The 16,362-nt window shown below is 40.4% G+C and overlaps 1 protein-coding gene across 1 annotated transcript in view; it reads right to left on the bottom strand.

Moving 5' to 3' along the window:
• Nucleotides 1–13,859, bottom strand: part of PSMD1 (proteasome 26S subunit, non-ATPase 1) — a 117,362-nt gene extending 103,503 nt beyond the window's left edge. Inside the window, exons 1-6 of the mRNA XM_039469633.2 lie at nucleotides 13,684–13,859; nucleotides 9,411–9,454; nucleotides 8,112–8,185; nucleotides 7,758–7,927; nucleotides 3,691–3,896; nucleotides 343–486 (exon numbers count right to left, since the gene is read on the bottom strand). Of these exons, the coding sequence (XP_039325567.1) occupies nucleotides 343–486; nucleotides 3,691–3,896; nucleotides 7,758–7,927; nucleotides 8,112–8,185; nucleotides 9,411–9,454; nucleotides 13,684–13,699 (654 nt within the window). The 5' untranslated portion in view covers nucleotides 13,700–13,859. The remainder of the gene's footprint in view (nucleotides 1–342; nucleotides 487–3,690; nucleotides 3,897–7,757; nucleotides 7,928–8,111; nucleotides 8,186–9,410; nucleotides 9,455–13,683) is intronic.
• Nucleotides 13,860–16,362: the final 2,503 nt, after the last annotated feature.

Genomic DNA, 16,362 nt, shown 5'->3' on the forward strand with positions numbered 1-16,362 from the left:
CACAGTATAGCATAGGTACTGTTTTAATCTTTTCTTCTAGCTTTTTAAAAACTGTTCTTTATTTCTAAAAATTTCCTTAAATGATTGATTTTCAAAATGAAAAAAAGAATACACAGAAAGAAGGTGTTACAACAAAATAGCTTTTTAGTGTTGTAAGATTTAGTTTCTTATTAATGAAAAGGAATATAAAGCATGTACCTTATCTTCACGGGGCAAGATCAATTGAGATACATGTATAAAGCCGTTATAGTAATATAAACTAATAGAACAGTAAGTGGTATAACACAGCACAGCACAGCACAGGGTGGAGCAGTGTGATGAAACATAATGTAATGTCATTACCTGACAAACATTGATGAAATCAGGTTTCTCCAAGTTCATGTAGATTTTAACTAGAACTCTTAGTACTTTATTCCGAAACTGTTTATTCTGCATTAAAGACATGCAGAGCTTAAGGCTATAAGCTAACATTCCTGGGACATCATTCTGAAAGAGATAATTTAAAGATATAATGTTATCTGGTTATTGGAACATTACGTTTACTTAGAAATTGTATTATTTTAATCTAGCTTCCTTAGTCAATCTAGGAAGGCAATTATTTAAACCTCTTAAACAATTAAAAACTTAGGAATTTTAAATAATTTTAGATGAAACTCTTAAAAGAAGAATTATGTATTTCCACATCATCATAAAAAATGGATTAAAAACATCATTTAGTGATACTTAGACTCACCATTATATGAACATAGTATACTATAATAAAGTGATGCTGTTAATTATTATAAAAAGATATACAACTGTCCATAAACTGAGTAGCTGTGTTTTCAAATTGTGTCTGCTGAAGTCTTTCTGTCTCTTACCTTGCTACTAGACTCCCTCATGACTTACTGCTGACACTCACTTGCTGGACAAGAAACACAACACTGCTCTGAGTGACTCAAGCGTTGACTGCTGTTACATCTGTCTGGTGCTCTCCCTATGAGAAAACTTTGATTCAGGCAATATGTGTTTACCTGTTGATTCTTTTTTTTTTTTTTTTTTGAGACAGAGTTTCACTCATTACCCAGGCTGGAGTGCAATGGCGCGATCTCGGCTCACGGCAACCTCCGCCTCCTGGGTTCAGGCAATTCTCCTGCCTCAGCCTCCTGAGTAGCTGGGATTACAGGCACGCACAACCATGCCCAGCTAATTTTTTGTATTTTTAGTAGAGACGGGGTTTCACCATGTTGACCAGGATGGTCTTGATCTCTTGACCTCGTGATCCACCCGCCTCGGCCTCCCAGAGTGTTGGGATTACAGGCTTGCGCCACCGTGCCCGGTCTACCTGTTGATTCTTAAAAGTACCCCTAACACTTGAGACTTCACCCTGTAAAAGCCCTTCAACATAAATTAGCACACTGAAAGCTACAGGAGTACTTCCTAAACAGTGAGTTATGACTTCCAACTGTGTAATAAAATCAATTTAATAAAATGTGATTAGCAAATTAAAAAAATTAAAAATACAATTTAAAAATAGAGTTATATCACAAGTAGTAAGGGGAGGTATTGGTTTCATAAAGCTTAAATTACATCTATAGATGTGCAGTGGGATGCAAAGTAAGATGCATTTCTTACTCTGCTTTATTTTTTAAAAAACATTTATCATTCCTTTATTTTACATATTTGTTTGACTGCTTGTTTCCTTCTAGATTTGCCAATGAACTGCTTGCTTTGGGCAGGAACTTTGTTGGTCTTGTTTGCTACTACAGCAGTGCTCCTTTATCTGAGGGGAGTATGTTTCACCCCCAGTGGATGCCTGAAACCACAAATAGTACCAAACCCTATATAAATTATACAGAAATTTTTGTTTTTTGTTCACAATTTTATGGATGGAAGACTCCTTCTTACATATACCTTAGCAGGCTAAGTATATGATTTTTTTTTCTTTCCTTATTAAGTTGGGAACTTGCACTTTTTCAATTAAAGGAAGCAGTTTAAGGCTTCTTTTCAGCATATCTGAATGGCCAAAATCACTATTATTGTGCTTTGAGGCCATTCTGAGTAGAATAAGGATTATCTGAACACAAGGACTGTGATACTGTGACAGTCAATCTGATAAGCAAGGTGGCTGCTAAAGTGACTAATGGGCAGGCAGTGTATACAGCACGGATCTACTGGGATGATTTACATCCCATTCGGGATAGAAGGAGATGGTGAGAGATTTCATTGTGCTAGCCAGAATGGTGCACAGTTTAAGACTTATGAATTGTTTATTTCTGGATTTTTCTATTTAATATTTTCAGTCTGTAGTTGACTACAGGTAACTGAAACCATAGAGAGCAAAACCGTGGATGAGTAAGGACACTGCACATCTTCAATGCCTAGAAGAATATCTGGCAAACAGTGAGCATTCAAAAAATATTTGCTGAATAAATGAAAGCAAGAATTTAAATCTTATACACATGAAGACAAGGATGGGCTACAACGGCACAAAAATGAAATTGAGAGGGAAATAAGGGTCATTACATCACTTTAGGCCATTCATTTATTCACTCATTTAAACCAATTGTATAATTGATGCTAAGCACTGACTTAGGTTTTGGGGATACAGTGGTAAAAAAGGCACAAATACTTTTTCTGATATAGTTTATGATCTGGTGGGAAAGACAGCTATTAACTATCTAATAATACAATTATCAAGGGATAAACACCATGAAAAAGTATACAGGGCTCCATAAGATTAACAACAGACTGGACCTAGCCTTTGCTATAGGGGTTGAAGAGAACATTGGTATTAAAATTATAGTTCTGCAAACAAGTCATAGTTGAGCTAAGATCTGAATTGTGAGCAGAAATAAAGCAGGCAAAGAAAGGAATGGAAGCCGGGTGTGGTGGCTCATGCCTGTAATCCCAGCACTTTGGGAGGCTCAGGTGGCTGGATCACTTGAGGTCACTTGAGGTTCAAGACCAGCCTGATCAACATGGTGAAATCCCATCCCTATTAAAAATATAAAAACGAGCTGGGTGTGGTGGCATATGCCAGTAATTCCAGCTATCGAGAGGCTGAGATGGGAGGACTGCTTGAACCCCAAAGGCAGAAGTCGCAGTGACCTAAGATTGCACCACTCCACTCCAATCTGGGTGACAGAGCAACACTCTATCTCAAAAAAGAAAAAAGAAATGTTAAAGATATTTTTAGAAGGGGGAATGAAGAAGGGTTCATCTAGATAAGACACCAAAATGGCTAGAGTACAGACAGCTCGCTCAGCGAGAGAAACAGTTGGTGAGGCAAAGTGCACCTACAGATCAATGTCATTTAACTCAGCTTTGTACCTTTCTAACCACTTCGGTTGGTGACTTAAATTGTCTTCATTATTGCGTACACCACAAACCAGGAATCTAGCTGGTAGTTTTAACCCTGATAAATACATTAAAATAGTAGTTCATTGTCTTCTAAAAAGGGCAGAATAGTTAATACAACTTCCCATGCAAGACTTCAAAGGATTATGTGGTAAGATAAAAGCAGACATTCCATGGACACAAAACACAACCAAGGTTCATACATAAGTAAGAAAATAAAATATTTGGCAAAAGAGCACCTTGTTTCTAAACTAGATTTTCTTTTCACTGCCTATGAGAGTTCCGGTTTGAACACCTTGCTTTGCTGATTCCCTATGAACAATAATCTCTAAAATGACATCATCTACCTACCGACTCCAGTATGGTCTTCTCAAAGACATCTAGTCTTCGTGTCTCCAGAGCGATGCCAATAGCCTGTTTATACTTGTGATCATCTAGACATCGCTGAAACATTTTATTCACAATGCCTTCCAATCTCTGGTCAATTGGTTTTTTTTCTCCTTCAGGCAAATCTGCATTTTCCACACATTGTTTGGTGTAGTGATCAATGCATTTTGCTGTTGAAGAAATGAAACAACTGATTATCTTGTAAGTTGGGCTAAACTATTAGAAAGGACAAGGTCTACATTTATAATTATATATACTTATGGGATGATGATAAAGCAATAGGCAAATTTTGAAATGTTAGAACTTATACATTTGAATATTGTACTCCTCATAATATTTACACTGGAGAACTATACACTAATTCCAATCCAGCTGACATTAGTCAAAACGTTTCTATCTGCCAGGTATGGTGGTGCTCACCCACAGTCTCAGCTACCTGGGAGGCTGAGGCAAGAGGATCACATGAGCCCAGGAGTTCGAGGCCAGACTAAGCAACACAATGGGACCTTGTTTCTTATTTATTTATTTATTTTTAAAATTTCTACCTGTTACTTCATTTTGATCAAAATTCTGTTACTCTACCCGATTAAACCGCTTATTCAAAATAGTTGGCTACAAATAGCTGCTGTTTCACTTTCAAAAAACAAACATTTGTCATTGTTAAAGATATTTTAAAAGGCCTATTATAGCAATTATCATACAGTAGTATATCAGACATCTTCCCACGAATGAAACTATTAGCAACCTGAGAGTAAGAACTATGTCTGAATTGTCTCTGTAGAGTAATAGTGAAATGACCTGAAATGTACCACAGGTTTAAAAGGCAATTCAAGATTTCCAAAAACTTTTCCAGCAATTGCAGCAGATCAAAACACTCCTGTGTCGCTTAACGACAATAATACATTCCGGAAAATACATCTTTAGGTGATTTCATCATTGCGCAGACATCATGGAGTGAACTCACACAAACCTAGATGGTATATAACCTACTACATGCCTAGGCTATGTAGGTATGGCCTATTGCTTCTAGGCCGTAAACCTGTATAGCATTTTGCTGTACTGAACACTACAGGCAATAGTATTTGTGTCTAAGCACAGAAAAGGTACAGTGAAAAATATGGTATTGTACTATTATGGGATATCTGTTGTCCATGTAGTCTGTTATTATGTGGTTCCTGACTCTATTTATTGTCTCAATGTGAGGTAAGTGAAACCTATTTCTCCTAAGAAGGTATCTGAAAATTCATGTAAAAGTGTGTACAATTTAGCTTCCATATTTCATGATTTGGGTGCATGGAGGGGAGGGTGTGACCTACTGAAGGATATCAATAGTACACCTGATGAGAAACATTTGTTTGCAATTTAGTTATATTTCTTTGCAATCACACCTTAAACTTTCTAGGTATAACCAAAAGAAGGACATTTCCCTAAGTCTTTCACCTTCATAAGGAAGACAAAATAGTCACCGAAGAGGAATGACATATACATTAGTTATCCTATCCATAATTCATCGGCTTTTCTCTTTCAAATAGAAGTAAGGGAATGAGGGCAAGATTTATTAGTTACAAACTACAGCCCCAAGAAATAAAAATAATTTGAACTAGCATAAATGATTGTTGGCCTACTAGATGACCCAGGTTAAATGTCTATGTTTTGAAGGAAGCAGAGGACTTTCATAAATTGCAATATACTACATTCAAGATTCAGGAAGAACTATGAAGGTTCAGTATAGTTAGTAAGAACACAGTGGGCTGGGTTGGTGGCTCATCCCTGTAATCCCGGCACCTTGGGAAGCCAAGGCAGTTGGATCACTTGAGGCCAGGAGTTCAAGACCGGCCTGGTCAACATGGCAAAACCCCATCTCTACTAAAAATACAACAATTAGCTGGCTGTGGTGGAGTGCACCTGTCATCCCAGTTACTTGGGAGGCTGAGGCATAAGAATTGCTTGAACCAGGGAGGTGGAGGTTACAGCGAGCTGAGATCATGCCACTGTACTCCAGCCTGGAAAACAGAGAAAAATTCTACCAGAAATAAAACAAAACAAAACAAAACAAAAACCCACAGTGGAAGTTATAGTACAAAACAGACCTTAAACAATTTCAGTTGTACAAAATGTCCATCAGGCCCTAATGTGAGCTTTTTGAACCAATTGTAGTTAAGAGAGGAAATATTAGCCCTAATTTGGAGAGGAACCTCAAAATTAGAACATTTGGAGAATTTTCCTTAGATTATATAACTGAGGGGAAAAGAATGTACATCCCAGGTTTCAAATGCGATTCATGTTCTCATTCACCAGGTTTGCATTTATGTCACAAACATATCCCAGGTTTATGTTATAACTAAAACTCAGTCTCATTTCCTGCTAAAGTCTTGTCATAACCTGAAGATTTACAGGTCCTGGATTTTCTGGAGGTACTGTTTATGATATTCATTAAGATCCTAGGAAGCCTTTTCCAAATTCTGTTTTGTATACCCGCTCACAAATCTCACTGACATCTTTAAAAATGTGCCCTACAAAACTAGGGGAAGGATGAACCTCATTTTAAATAAACAAATGCAGACAAAACTGGTCTACTGATCAAAAATCACCTTCCAAAGGTAAAATGAAATAGTGTTTAGAAACAGGGAAGGCATCTACCATGCCATAGCACTTCACACCAACAGTCCAGTTTAAAATCACTATTTGTACAACGGTGGCACTGTAAGCATTTGTAAAGCACTGTTGTAAAAAGTATAAACTTTCATTAACAAAAATGAAAAAAAAAGGATGGGCATGGTGGCTTGCGCCTGCAATTCCAACACTTTGGGAGGCTAAGGCAGGAGGACTGCTTGAGGCCAGGAGTTTAGACTGCCCTGGTTAACACAGTGAGATCCTGCCTCTATTAAAAAAAAAAAAATCCATCAAATAAAAAAGATAAGTGTATTATACCCCCCATTTCCAGCTTAAAGTGAAGAAAGTACTCTAGTTTCAAATAATACTGTCTATCCTTTTAAGCCACCAGTTCTTCCCACTGGATTCACAGATGATGACAGCCCAGTTCAATGAGCCTCTAACAAGAATACAGTAACTTGCAAAATGTTCATATCATCACAGCAAAAACTTTAAAAACATGAACACAGAATCCCAGGAACAGTTGAAGGTACCTCTATTAACTCTCTTGTACACCATTTCCCAATTTCTGAAACAGAATACCAACTTCCTCCTTGTAAGTGTTCAAGTGAATAATATAGATCTTCTATCGATCAGCTATGTGAATATCTACACTGTACATTCCTGACAAAACATGCCCTTCAGCACTCTGTACTACGAATCCAAGTTTGATAAAGACAGTCTGAGGGTATGCAGTCCCTTCTTTCATTTACTATATCAGTTTTCAAGCATTTTTTTTTACACTACAAAATCTTTGTATAAAATCTTACATAATTACTTAAATTTAAAACTCTGATTGAAATATGTGTCAGAGAATTCAAAGCCTTGCCTGTGTTACCCTCTCCCTTCAAAAATAAGAAAACAAAGGTTACAAGTAGCTAGTATGGGTTTTGGAGTGAGTAAACCCAGGTTTTCAATTTTAACCTCCTATTTAATAACCATGTCTCTGTCATCTCAAAACCCAAGTTGTCTCATTTGCAAAATGGCTAGCACCTTCCTTATGGGGTAGCTGGGGAATAAACCATGGTATGCAGAGTGACTAGCATGGTTCCTAGCACAATGCAGATACTCAATAATGGTTTCTTGTATTCGAAAAAACTACATAAACTGGTACCATTTGTTACTCATAATAATCTGATTTAATCTCTTCATCTAACAGTCTGTTCATTGGACTGGTGATAATCATAACCGCTGAGAACCAGCACTCAGTTGGAGGGCAGATCTAAAAATTCAGCCTGCATAAAATTATCATAGAAAGATTATGAACTTCAAATTAAAATGAAATTTGGCAACATCGAATTCTGGAAAAAAACTGCTGTGTGCACTACAGCGAGAAAGAAGCCGACAAGATAAAGCCTTACCAGACAGCTGATAATTACCTATAATAGTCTCCACATATTCAGAGTTATCATTGACATTGAAGAGGTCCCCTGCTCCAAGAGCATAATTCAGAGACTCCTCAAAAGCCCCCAGGTGATAAAATACTTTAGATGCCACTAAGGCTGCAAACTGTCGACTCCGGAAACCTTCATCTTCGTATAAAACCTCTCTGAAAGAAATTAGGAGGTACAGGTCTAGTTCAAACTGTGGTTTTCCCTAAAAATCCCAACTCTAAATATTCAAGCCACAATTCAGTTAGCAGCAAATTTCTAAATCAATCAATAAGCCACAAGACCCACATTCACAATTACATTTGATCCACCTTATTTTGATTTATAAAAATAATTTCTTACATTTTGTCTACAGATTCGGAAATTTCTGCCCAGAAGTCATTAACAACTGCATTCAATTTGTGTAGTGCAAATTCCTGTAAAAGATAAAACCAAAATCCCATTTTAAGATAGAATTATTACACTTCCTTAAAAATGTTTTTCAACAAATCAATGGTCGAATCCTCAGTAATATTTACTCAAATTTTCACTCTATAACAAATACAAAAATTTACCAACTTATACTTTTTCTTGAGTTTACACATTTCCTTTCTGTTTTAAATCATCAAACATTTTTCTTCTTTGAATATAAAAATTAACTACCAGTTGCTGGTTTAGATGTAAAGGAATCAAGTATCTAAAGCCACTACAAGTACATTCCAAATAAAAAAACTTTAAATATGTGAACAGAAGAAACAACTTTTTGTGCTTTCTGTTGATAAAGAAACTGGAGCAGAGGGAGGGGCAGGTGTGGTGGCTCAAATCCATAATCCCAGTACTTTGGGAGGTCAAGGTGATGGGATTGCTTGAACCCAGGAGCAGCAGTTTGAGATCAGCGTGGACAACATAGTGAGATGTCATCACAACAAAAATTGAAAAGTTAGCTCAGTGTGGTGGTGCATGCCTATGGTCCTAGCTACTTGGGAGGCTAAGGTGGGAGGATTGTTTTGAGTCCAGGAGGTTAAGGCTGCAATGAACTGTGATCATACCACTGCACTCCAGCCTGGGTGACCAAGTGAGACTCTGTCTCAAAAAAAGAAAAAAGAGCCTGGTGTGGTGGCTCATGCCTGTAATCCTAGCACTTTGGGAGGTATAGGTGAGCCGACTACCTGAGGTCAGGAGTTTGAGACTAGCTGGCCAACATGAAAAAACCCTGTCTCTACTAAAAAAAAAAAAACATAAAAATTAGCCAGGTGTGGTGGTGCGTGCCTAGAGTCCCAGATACTTGGGAGGCTGAGGCAGGAGAATTGCTTGAACCCGGAAGGTGGAGGCTGCAGTGAGTCGAGATCACATCACTGCACTCCAGCCTGGGTGACAGAGCAAGACTCTGTCTTAAATAAATAAATAAGGAAATAAATAAAGGAAAGAAATTAGGGGATTATTCAAGTGCTGTAATGAGGTTTATTTGTCTTAGTTTTGTTAAACTCAAGGAAAAGCAACTGCTGTTGCCAAAATACCATCCTCTGTGTCTAGGTCACAATAACTGGGTACAAGCCAGGTAGGATAGTGACTTTAAATGATGGAAGATTTACAGATACCACTAAATTCAAAAGGCTTCACAGTATTCACACTAAGCCTAGTTACTTTTTCTTTAATTCATACCTTAAGCTGTGGTTCATCTTCATCCAGAAGAGAAATAATTCCAGCTATGAGAGAAGAGATGTAACATGATTATGAAACATTCTCACTAAGGTAGAAATTTTAACACTTGGTCAAAAATATATGATAGTTGAAAAAAAAATGTTTTTGAGGGGTAACTTCTCTAGGAGAATAATTATTTTTCTTTGAAAGTGTAAAGGTTTATATTTCAAGTTTAAGACTTATTATCAAACCCTCATGGCACCACATATATCACATCATTTGCCTAATTCAATGGTTTTCAAAGTGTGGTCCCTGGGCTAACAGCATTAGCACTGCCTGGGAACCTATTAGACATAAAATTTCTTGGCCCCACTCCAGATCTACTGAATCAGAAATTAAGGGGATGGGGCCCAGTACTGTGATTCTTTTGCTCAATATAGATTGAGAACCATTGGCCTAATTTACTGATTAAAATGGGAAACCTTTCTGTACAATTTTAGAATAAAATTATTCATACAAAATACATCAACAGTTATAAGATTATTTACAAAACTGGGAGCATTTAGTCATCAACTCAACAGGGTAAAATACTTCAATTATTTCAAGGTGTGTATATTATGGCACCTCTTTCCCATCACAAGTAACCTGGGTTTTATTAAATGATGAACAAGTATACTCATGCTGAATTCAATTACCCAAGTACAGCATTCCCCATGTGCCTTCTCTTAGCCTCACGGTATTACTACTAACATAGGAGAGTAAAAGAAATAATTGTCCACTCCAAAAGAACACACCTTCAAATACAGGTCAAAGGGATTACTGGAAAAATGATATGGGAAATTATTGTGTTTAGACCACCAAGGAAACCACACTGTCTCTCAAATGTTTTCCATGTGGGTTTTAAAATCACTCCAGAACACTGAGTTGAAACTGTGATTTGATTAAAAAGTGTCAAGGCAACTTAGTTGAATGTGGCCATTTCTGACAAGTATAGGTTTGCCAAATAGCTTAAGCGGTCTTTAGGGAGCCATACAGGAAAAGATACAAAATTTATCAAGCAAAACTAAAGTATACTCCTATTCCAAAAGCATAAAAGCAAACACAAAGAACCTCTTGGTACTCTAGGTTGGTAGGACAAGTCCAGAACTGAGATTCTGAATTGAAAGCATACAGAACAGATAAATTTCAAAATTCATTCAGTGAAAAAGAAAAAATTGCAAACTAGTGATATGGAGTAAGATGACAGGTCAGAATGCTTTAAATGTAGCACAGATCTTACATAACAGAACACTTATTACTAAAACTGCTACCTACCTATCCTCAATCAATGTTGTATTTGAATGGCTTTTACCAAAAAAGAAGATGCCTTTTTATATTCTCTGGTTTGGTTTCACTTATAACTAACTAGTTACATGGGTGTCCTGGCTTAGAAACTCAGCCTCTGGCCAAGGACCAGAACTAAATAAAATAATTTATACTCCATACATTAATATTTCCCATCTTAAAAACAAAACAGAACTCTCTTCTGGAGAGGCAAGAGGATGGGAAAGGCCTGAGGATGCTAAAAGCCATTATAGGAACGGAGCAGCTACTCATCTAAAACTGTTGAATCAATTGACAGATATATTTGGATGTTATTTATAAATATGGACGTATGTTCCTAGGAAGACACAGCTTAAAAGTTGGGAACAGTTGCCTCTGGGGATCAGGATAGGGAGCATGAGGTAGGGGACTATTGTTTTAAAGCTTTTTAGCACAACTTTCCTTTATGTGTCAGTATTTAAAAAACAAAAACAAAAACAAAAAAACCTCACTCAATTTCACATCTCCCGCCAGTAAGCCCTGATCTCTATCTCTCCACTCCCTTGCATAGTCAAACCTCTTGAATAGAACATGTTGACCTCTTACTCACCACTGTATGCTAGTGCCTAGCAAGTGCCTTGTCAATAAATGAATGAACAAACTGCCTAATCCATACCAGAACCAAGACACTGGCCTGTTTAGCACCTGGGACAAATTCTAAATCAACATGAGCCACAGAAGAGAAAACAAAGTGACAAAAGACTTGGAGCAGAAGTTGACAAGTAATCCAATAAACTTAAATTTGTCATAAATATACACTATACGATCATCACAGAATCCAGGATACGACCTCAAAAATTATTAGTTTTGCCATCCTAAAGAGGCTTAGTCTACTGTATTGTCACCAAGTGCTTTTTCAACCTCTACATAAAAAACTCAAGGGACTGATTAACCGCTGATTGGCTGACTGAGCTCTTCAGTCAAGACATACTTTTGAATTTCTGCCATGTTCTCAGCAGTGTTCTAAGAATTGTGAAAACAAACTTGCTGTTCAAAATTCTACCAGGAAGAGAAAGAGAGTAATCAGGCAAATAAACAAACAAGGCAATTACAGAGCTGTGATGGAGCTCTGTATTTTAATAGAGAGCAGCTTATTTTAATAGAGTGATCAGGGAAGAATAACATTTGAGTTGATACTAAAGATTGAGACGCTAAGGGAAAACCTGAGGAAGAGAAGACTAGAAAGGAACAGAATGTGCCAGGATCCCGAGATAGGACAGAAACTGACATAACGAAGGAACAAAAAGGCCAGTGTGATTAGGACGTATTGAGGGAAGAAGACAGTACTACAAGACAAGGCAGGAATCAGATCTTGGGGGTCCTTGGTGAAGAATCTGGATTTTACTCTATGCCAGGGGTGTCCAACCTTTTGGCTTCCCTGGGCCACAATGGAAGAATTGTCTTGGGCCACACATAAAATACACTGACACTAATGATAGCTAATGAGCTAAGAAAAAAGAAAAAGGTTTGTGTATAATTTTCATATACACCACCACAGATAAGAAGAAAAGTCCTCGAACTCAAAGGGTCGGACACGGCTGCTCTAAACACAATGGAAGCACTGGTGGATTTTAAGCAAAGAAGTATTACGTGATTAAAGTTTTTAAAAGCACATTCCACAAGAAAAACGGACCGTATGAAGGTTAATTGCCGAAAAACAAAGCCTTAAGGCTGACACAGTAACCCAGACAAGAGATGAATGAAGGTGGTTTGGGCCAAGTTAGAAGAAACGGTGGTAACAGATGGATGTGAAACAGAATGAGGCCTAGAGGTGGCAAGAAACTGAGAGTTTATTTGATCTTTACAAAGCTCTGACTGGAAAAACTTCCCAATACTTAACTAAAATTCATCTCGCGATCACTTGTTTCCCTTGGGGACAAAAAGTCTTATTCCAGGTACAAATCACATGTTTGAAATAACTACTATGTTATTTCAAAGGTTTGAAAATAACTACTATGTCTCCCACTAATTTCCTTAACCAATCCCCATAAAAACAAAGTTTTGATCACCTTATCACACAGATACGGTCTTCTGCTCACCAGTTTGTTTACAACAAAAAGCTTTTTTTGTGGGTTAAGCAGAGCAAGAAAATAAGATAAAAGGGTATGTAAGCCAGGCAAGGGAAAAAAGCTCTGGACAGCTACATGCAAGTCCACCTTACGTCTCCAAATGAAACTTGATCTCCGTAACTGACTCCATTGCAAATGTCACTACGAGAATCCACCTATGCAAGGGTTTGCGTCTACGAAACCTGCTCCGCAGACCCATCCGTTCCTTCCTGAATGTAAAATCAATCAACTGAGCACATCACCTCGAAAGGGTAAGGAGGCTGGCAGTCTAAAGGTATCCCTAAGACATCGTCAGGGTCTTCATCGAACACAAGAGTTCTCTGGGTGCTTTGAATGAATACCCTTGGATCAGATCCAGAGATGACCCACCTCAAAGCCAATTTCAGGTTTCGTTCTAAGGAGAATGGAGCTCGGCCACGTCCAGAGGCACTGACGCAGCAGTGAGGCTGCCCAGCCCGGGGGCTGTCCTGCTGTTCAACGGCACAGGGCCCCATCCCACCCCGACCCCCTACGGGGAATGACTAGGGCCGGACAACCTCACATGGCCCAGGATGGGAGGCAGAGAAAAAAGGGAAACCCTTTTGGGGTCGGGGGAAGGGCCAGGAACCCCTGGGGTCCCGGCACGGGGGTGCGGTTGGGGAAGGATGCCGAGGCGGTCGACTTGGCTCATGCCCTCAAGCCAGAGGAGCACGCCATGGCCTGACCAGACTCCCAGCCCCTGGCCCGGGGATGGGCCTCGGCCAGTGAGGAGCTGCACAGGCCGGCGCTCCGCCGGGAGGCGCCCAGTCACCGGCCCTGACTCAGCTAAAAGCCGGCGCGGCGGCGGCTCCTCCCTCCTGGCGCTTGCTCGGGGCCGCACTCACCGGCCGAGGTGATCATGGCTGCGCCCCTCACTCGCCGGTCGGCTCGCCTGCAGTTCCAGCCGCGCCGTGTATCTGTCAGCTCAGGGCCCACTCACTCCGCCGCGCCTCCTCGCTCCCCGGGTGCGCTGCTCAGTCAGTCGCCTCCTCAGGCCGCCGGCTCGCTTCTCGTCAGGACCCCGCCCGCCCCGGGGCTGCCCGCCACCCCGCCTGCCGCCCGGCGCGAATTCTCCCCTGGCTTGCGTCTTCTGAACCGCGGTCTCCTCCCGAGTCCTCGCGGAAGGGTACACGGAGAACATCGTTGTTTTCTTCAACCCTCCTAGAGGTCGGGGCTCTCGCGCGGTGGGAACACTGGTCTGCACCTGAGGTCAGGCATTAGAATAGCCACCCCTATAAAGAGAGGGCCCTACCATCACCCGCCATTGCTGAGAGAAAGGGTGTTGAGGGGAGGTGCGAGCAGTGCGCGCAGTGTCACCTGCTGGTGGGAGGTCTCGCTGCAGCACATCTCTCACCAGCCAATACCTGTGGAATTGGGGCTGCCACAAACTGCGTTTTCTTAGAAAGGTGGTTTTCAATTGTTTTCTAAAGCAATGCCTAACTTCAAAAAAATTTTAAAACCTCATAGAAGTGCTTTATTATTATAATAAATTCCCAAGTAATCATTTGTTTGTTATAAAGCTGAACAATGAAAGTTTTTAATTACTTTTGGAATAATGTCCAGTGTTATCAAGGTACTAAAATGTGCAGTAGTTACATGGTGAAAGCCTTTCCAAGGGAGAAAAAATGTCTTCCATGCTCATTTTTTCCTTCCATCTGCCCGGGCCCTCTTTCCCCTGATGGCAGTGGGTTCTTCATTTATAATACATCTTCAGAAATTTGAAAGGGCAGTTGCAATGGCCATTTGCAGTTTTTTTTTTTTTTTTTTTTTTTGGTGAGACGGAGTTTCGCTCTTGTTACCCAGGCTGGAGTGCAATGGCGCGATCTCGGCTCACCGCAACCTCCGCCTCCTGGGCTCAGGCAATTCTGCTGCCTCAGCCTCCTGAGTAGCTGGGATTACAGGCATGTGCCACCACGCCCAGCTAATTTTTTGTATTTTTAGTAGAGACGGGGTTTCACCATGTTGACCAGGATGGTCTCGATCTCTTGACCTCGTGATCCACCCGCCTCAGCCTCCCAAAGTGCTGGGATTACAGGCTTGAGCCACCGCGCCCGGCTCCATTTGCAGTCTTATAATAGCTTCAGTGGCCAATTTATTTCAAGAGTCAGTACTGACAAAGTCTTGACAAAGAATAGTGGCAAACGGTAGCATTTGTTAAAGCCACTGGCCTTGCACTATCAAGCTAAACTCTTCAACTGGACAGCCATGGCAAGTTCATTTCTATGGCCTTCTACCTAACCTAGGGGCACAATTAATGCCTTGTGGTTGCCAGTGAATTAAATGTGCTTGATAACATATTTCGTTTTATGTGTGAGTTTTTTTGAAAATTAGAATTCTTGGCTGGGTGTGGGGAGGCCGAGGCAGGCAGATCACCGGGTCAGGAGTTTGAGACTAGTCTGGCCAACATAGTGAAACCCCATCTCTACTAAAAATTCAAAAAATTAGCCAGGTGTGGTGGTGTGCACCTGTAATCCCAGGAGAATCGTGTGAACTTGGGAGGGGGGAGGTTGCAGTGAGCTGAGATTGTGCCACTGCACTCCAGCCTGGGTGACATTGCGAGACTCCAACTCAAAAAAAAAAAAAAAAAAAAAAGAAAAGAAAAGAAAGAAGGAAAAATAAAATTATTGAACTGTGGTTGTTTAAAATATGCAAAATACAATGACTGAAGAGCCCGTGGTTCAGATTGAAGGGCAAGGCTCGAGTAGATGTGCATGAAAATAAGCAGATGGTTTTGGGGTGTCGTTCTCTGGGGCGCTTGTGTGCCCGCACCCTAGAGGAGTCACAAACAAACGCCAGCAGGTAATGAAAATGAGGAAAGCAGGCCCAGCGAAAGAAAATACCAACTCCGTGGGATGGTGAAAGACAACTAACAGCGTCAAGGAGGCACTGGGGGTGGTGGGGACTGTGATAAAGAGGGAGTGCCCCATCCAAAGAGAGCAATGCCACTCACTTCCTGCCAAGAATGCAGGGTGACCGTTGGAAGACCTGGGCTTTTTCTGAGAGAAGCCAGGAATCAGAATTCCATGCAATATCTCCAGAATTTTAAATGTTGGCTACTAATTCGACGTGTTTGAAAACAGAGGTGGACAGTGTGCCACCTCTGCTCTTCAAGGAGAAGGCGTTCTGTGAAGAGAGGACAGTCCTCTCTTCCACTTGGATGTGTGTGTCATTGCCACAGCCCCGTGTGAGCCTCGCGTGAACCTGTGAGATGGGCAAAAGGTAAGTAGCGTGGACACAGACACCAGGCTCCTCCCCGTGGGGGACTCTTGTCTTCCCTCCTGGGTGACTGTCCCATGCCTGTGACTTCTCCCTCTCCAGTCCATTCTGCATTCTTTTGCCAGAGCAATCTTTTCGAAACTCAACTCTGATCACTTCTGCTCCTTAAAACCTTCGATCCCCATCTTGGACTCTATTTTTATGCTTCTTTCTTCTGTGTTTCTGTCCATAGCCTTCTTCTCACTCCCCGGGCCCCCTGTAAGAGTGAAATGCCATTGGCTTATATGCACAAGGTGGTGGCAGATAAC

Source organism: Saimiri boliviensis, chromosome 5 (assembly GCF_048565385.1).
Source record: "Saimiri boliviensis isolate mSaiBol1 chromosome 5, mSaiBol1.pri, whole genome shotgun sequence".
NCBI classification, from domain to species: Eukaryota; Metazoa; Chordata; class Mammalia; order Primates; family Cebidae; genus Saimiri; species Saimiri boliviensis.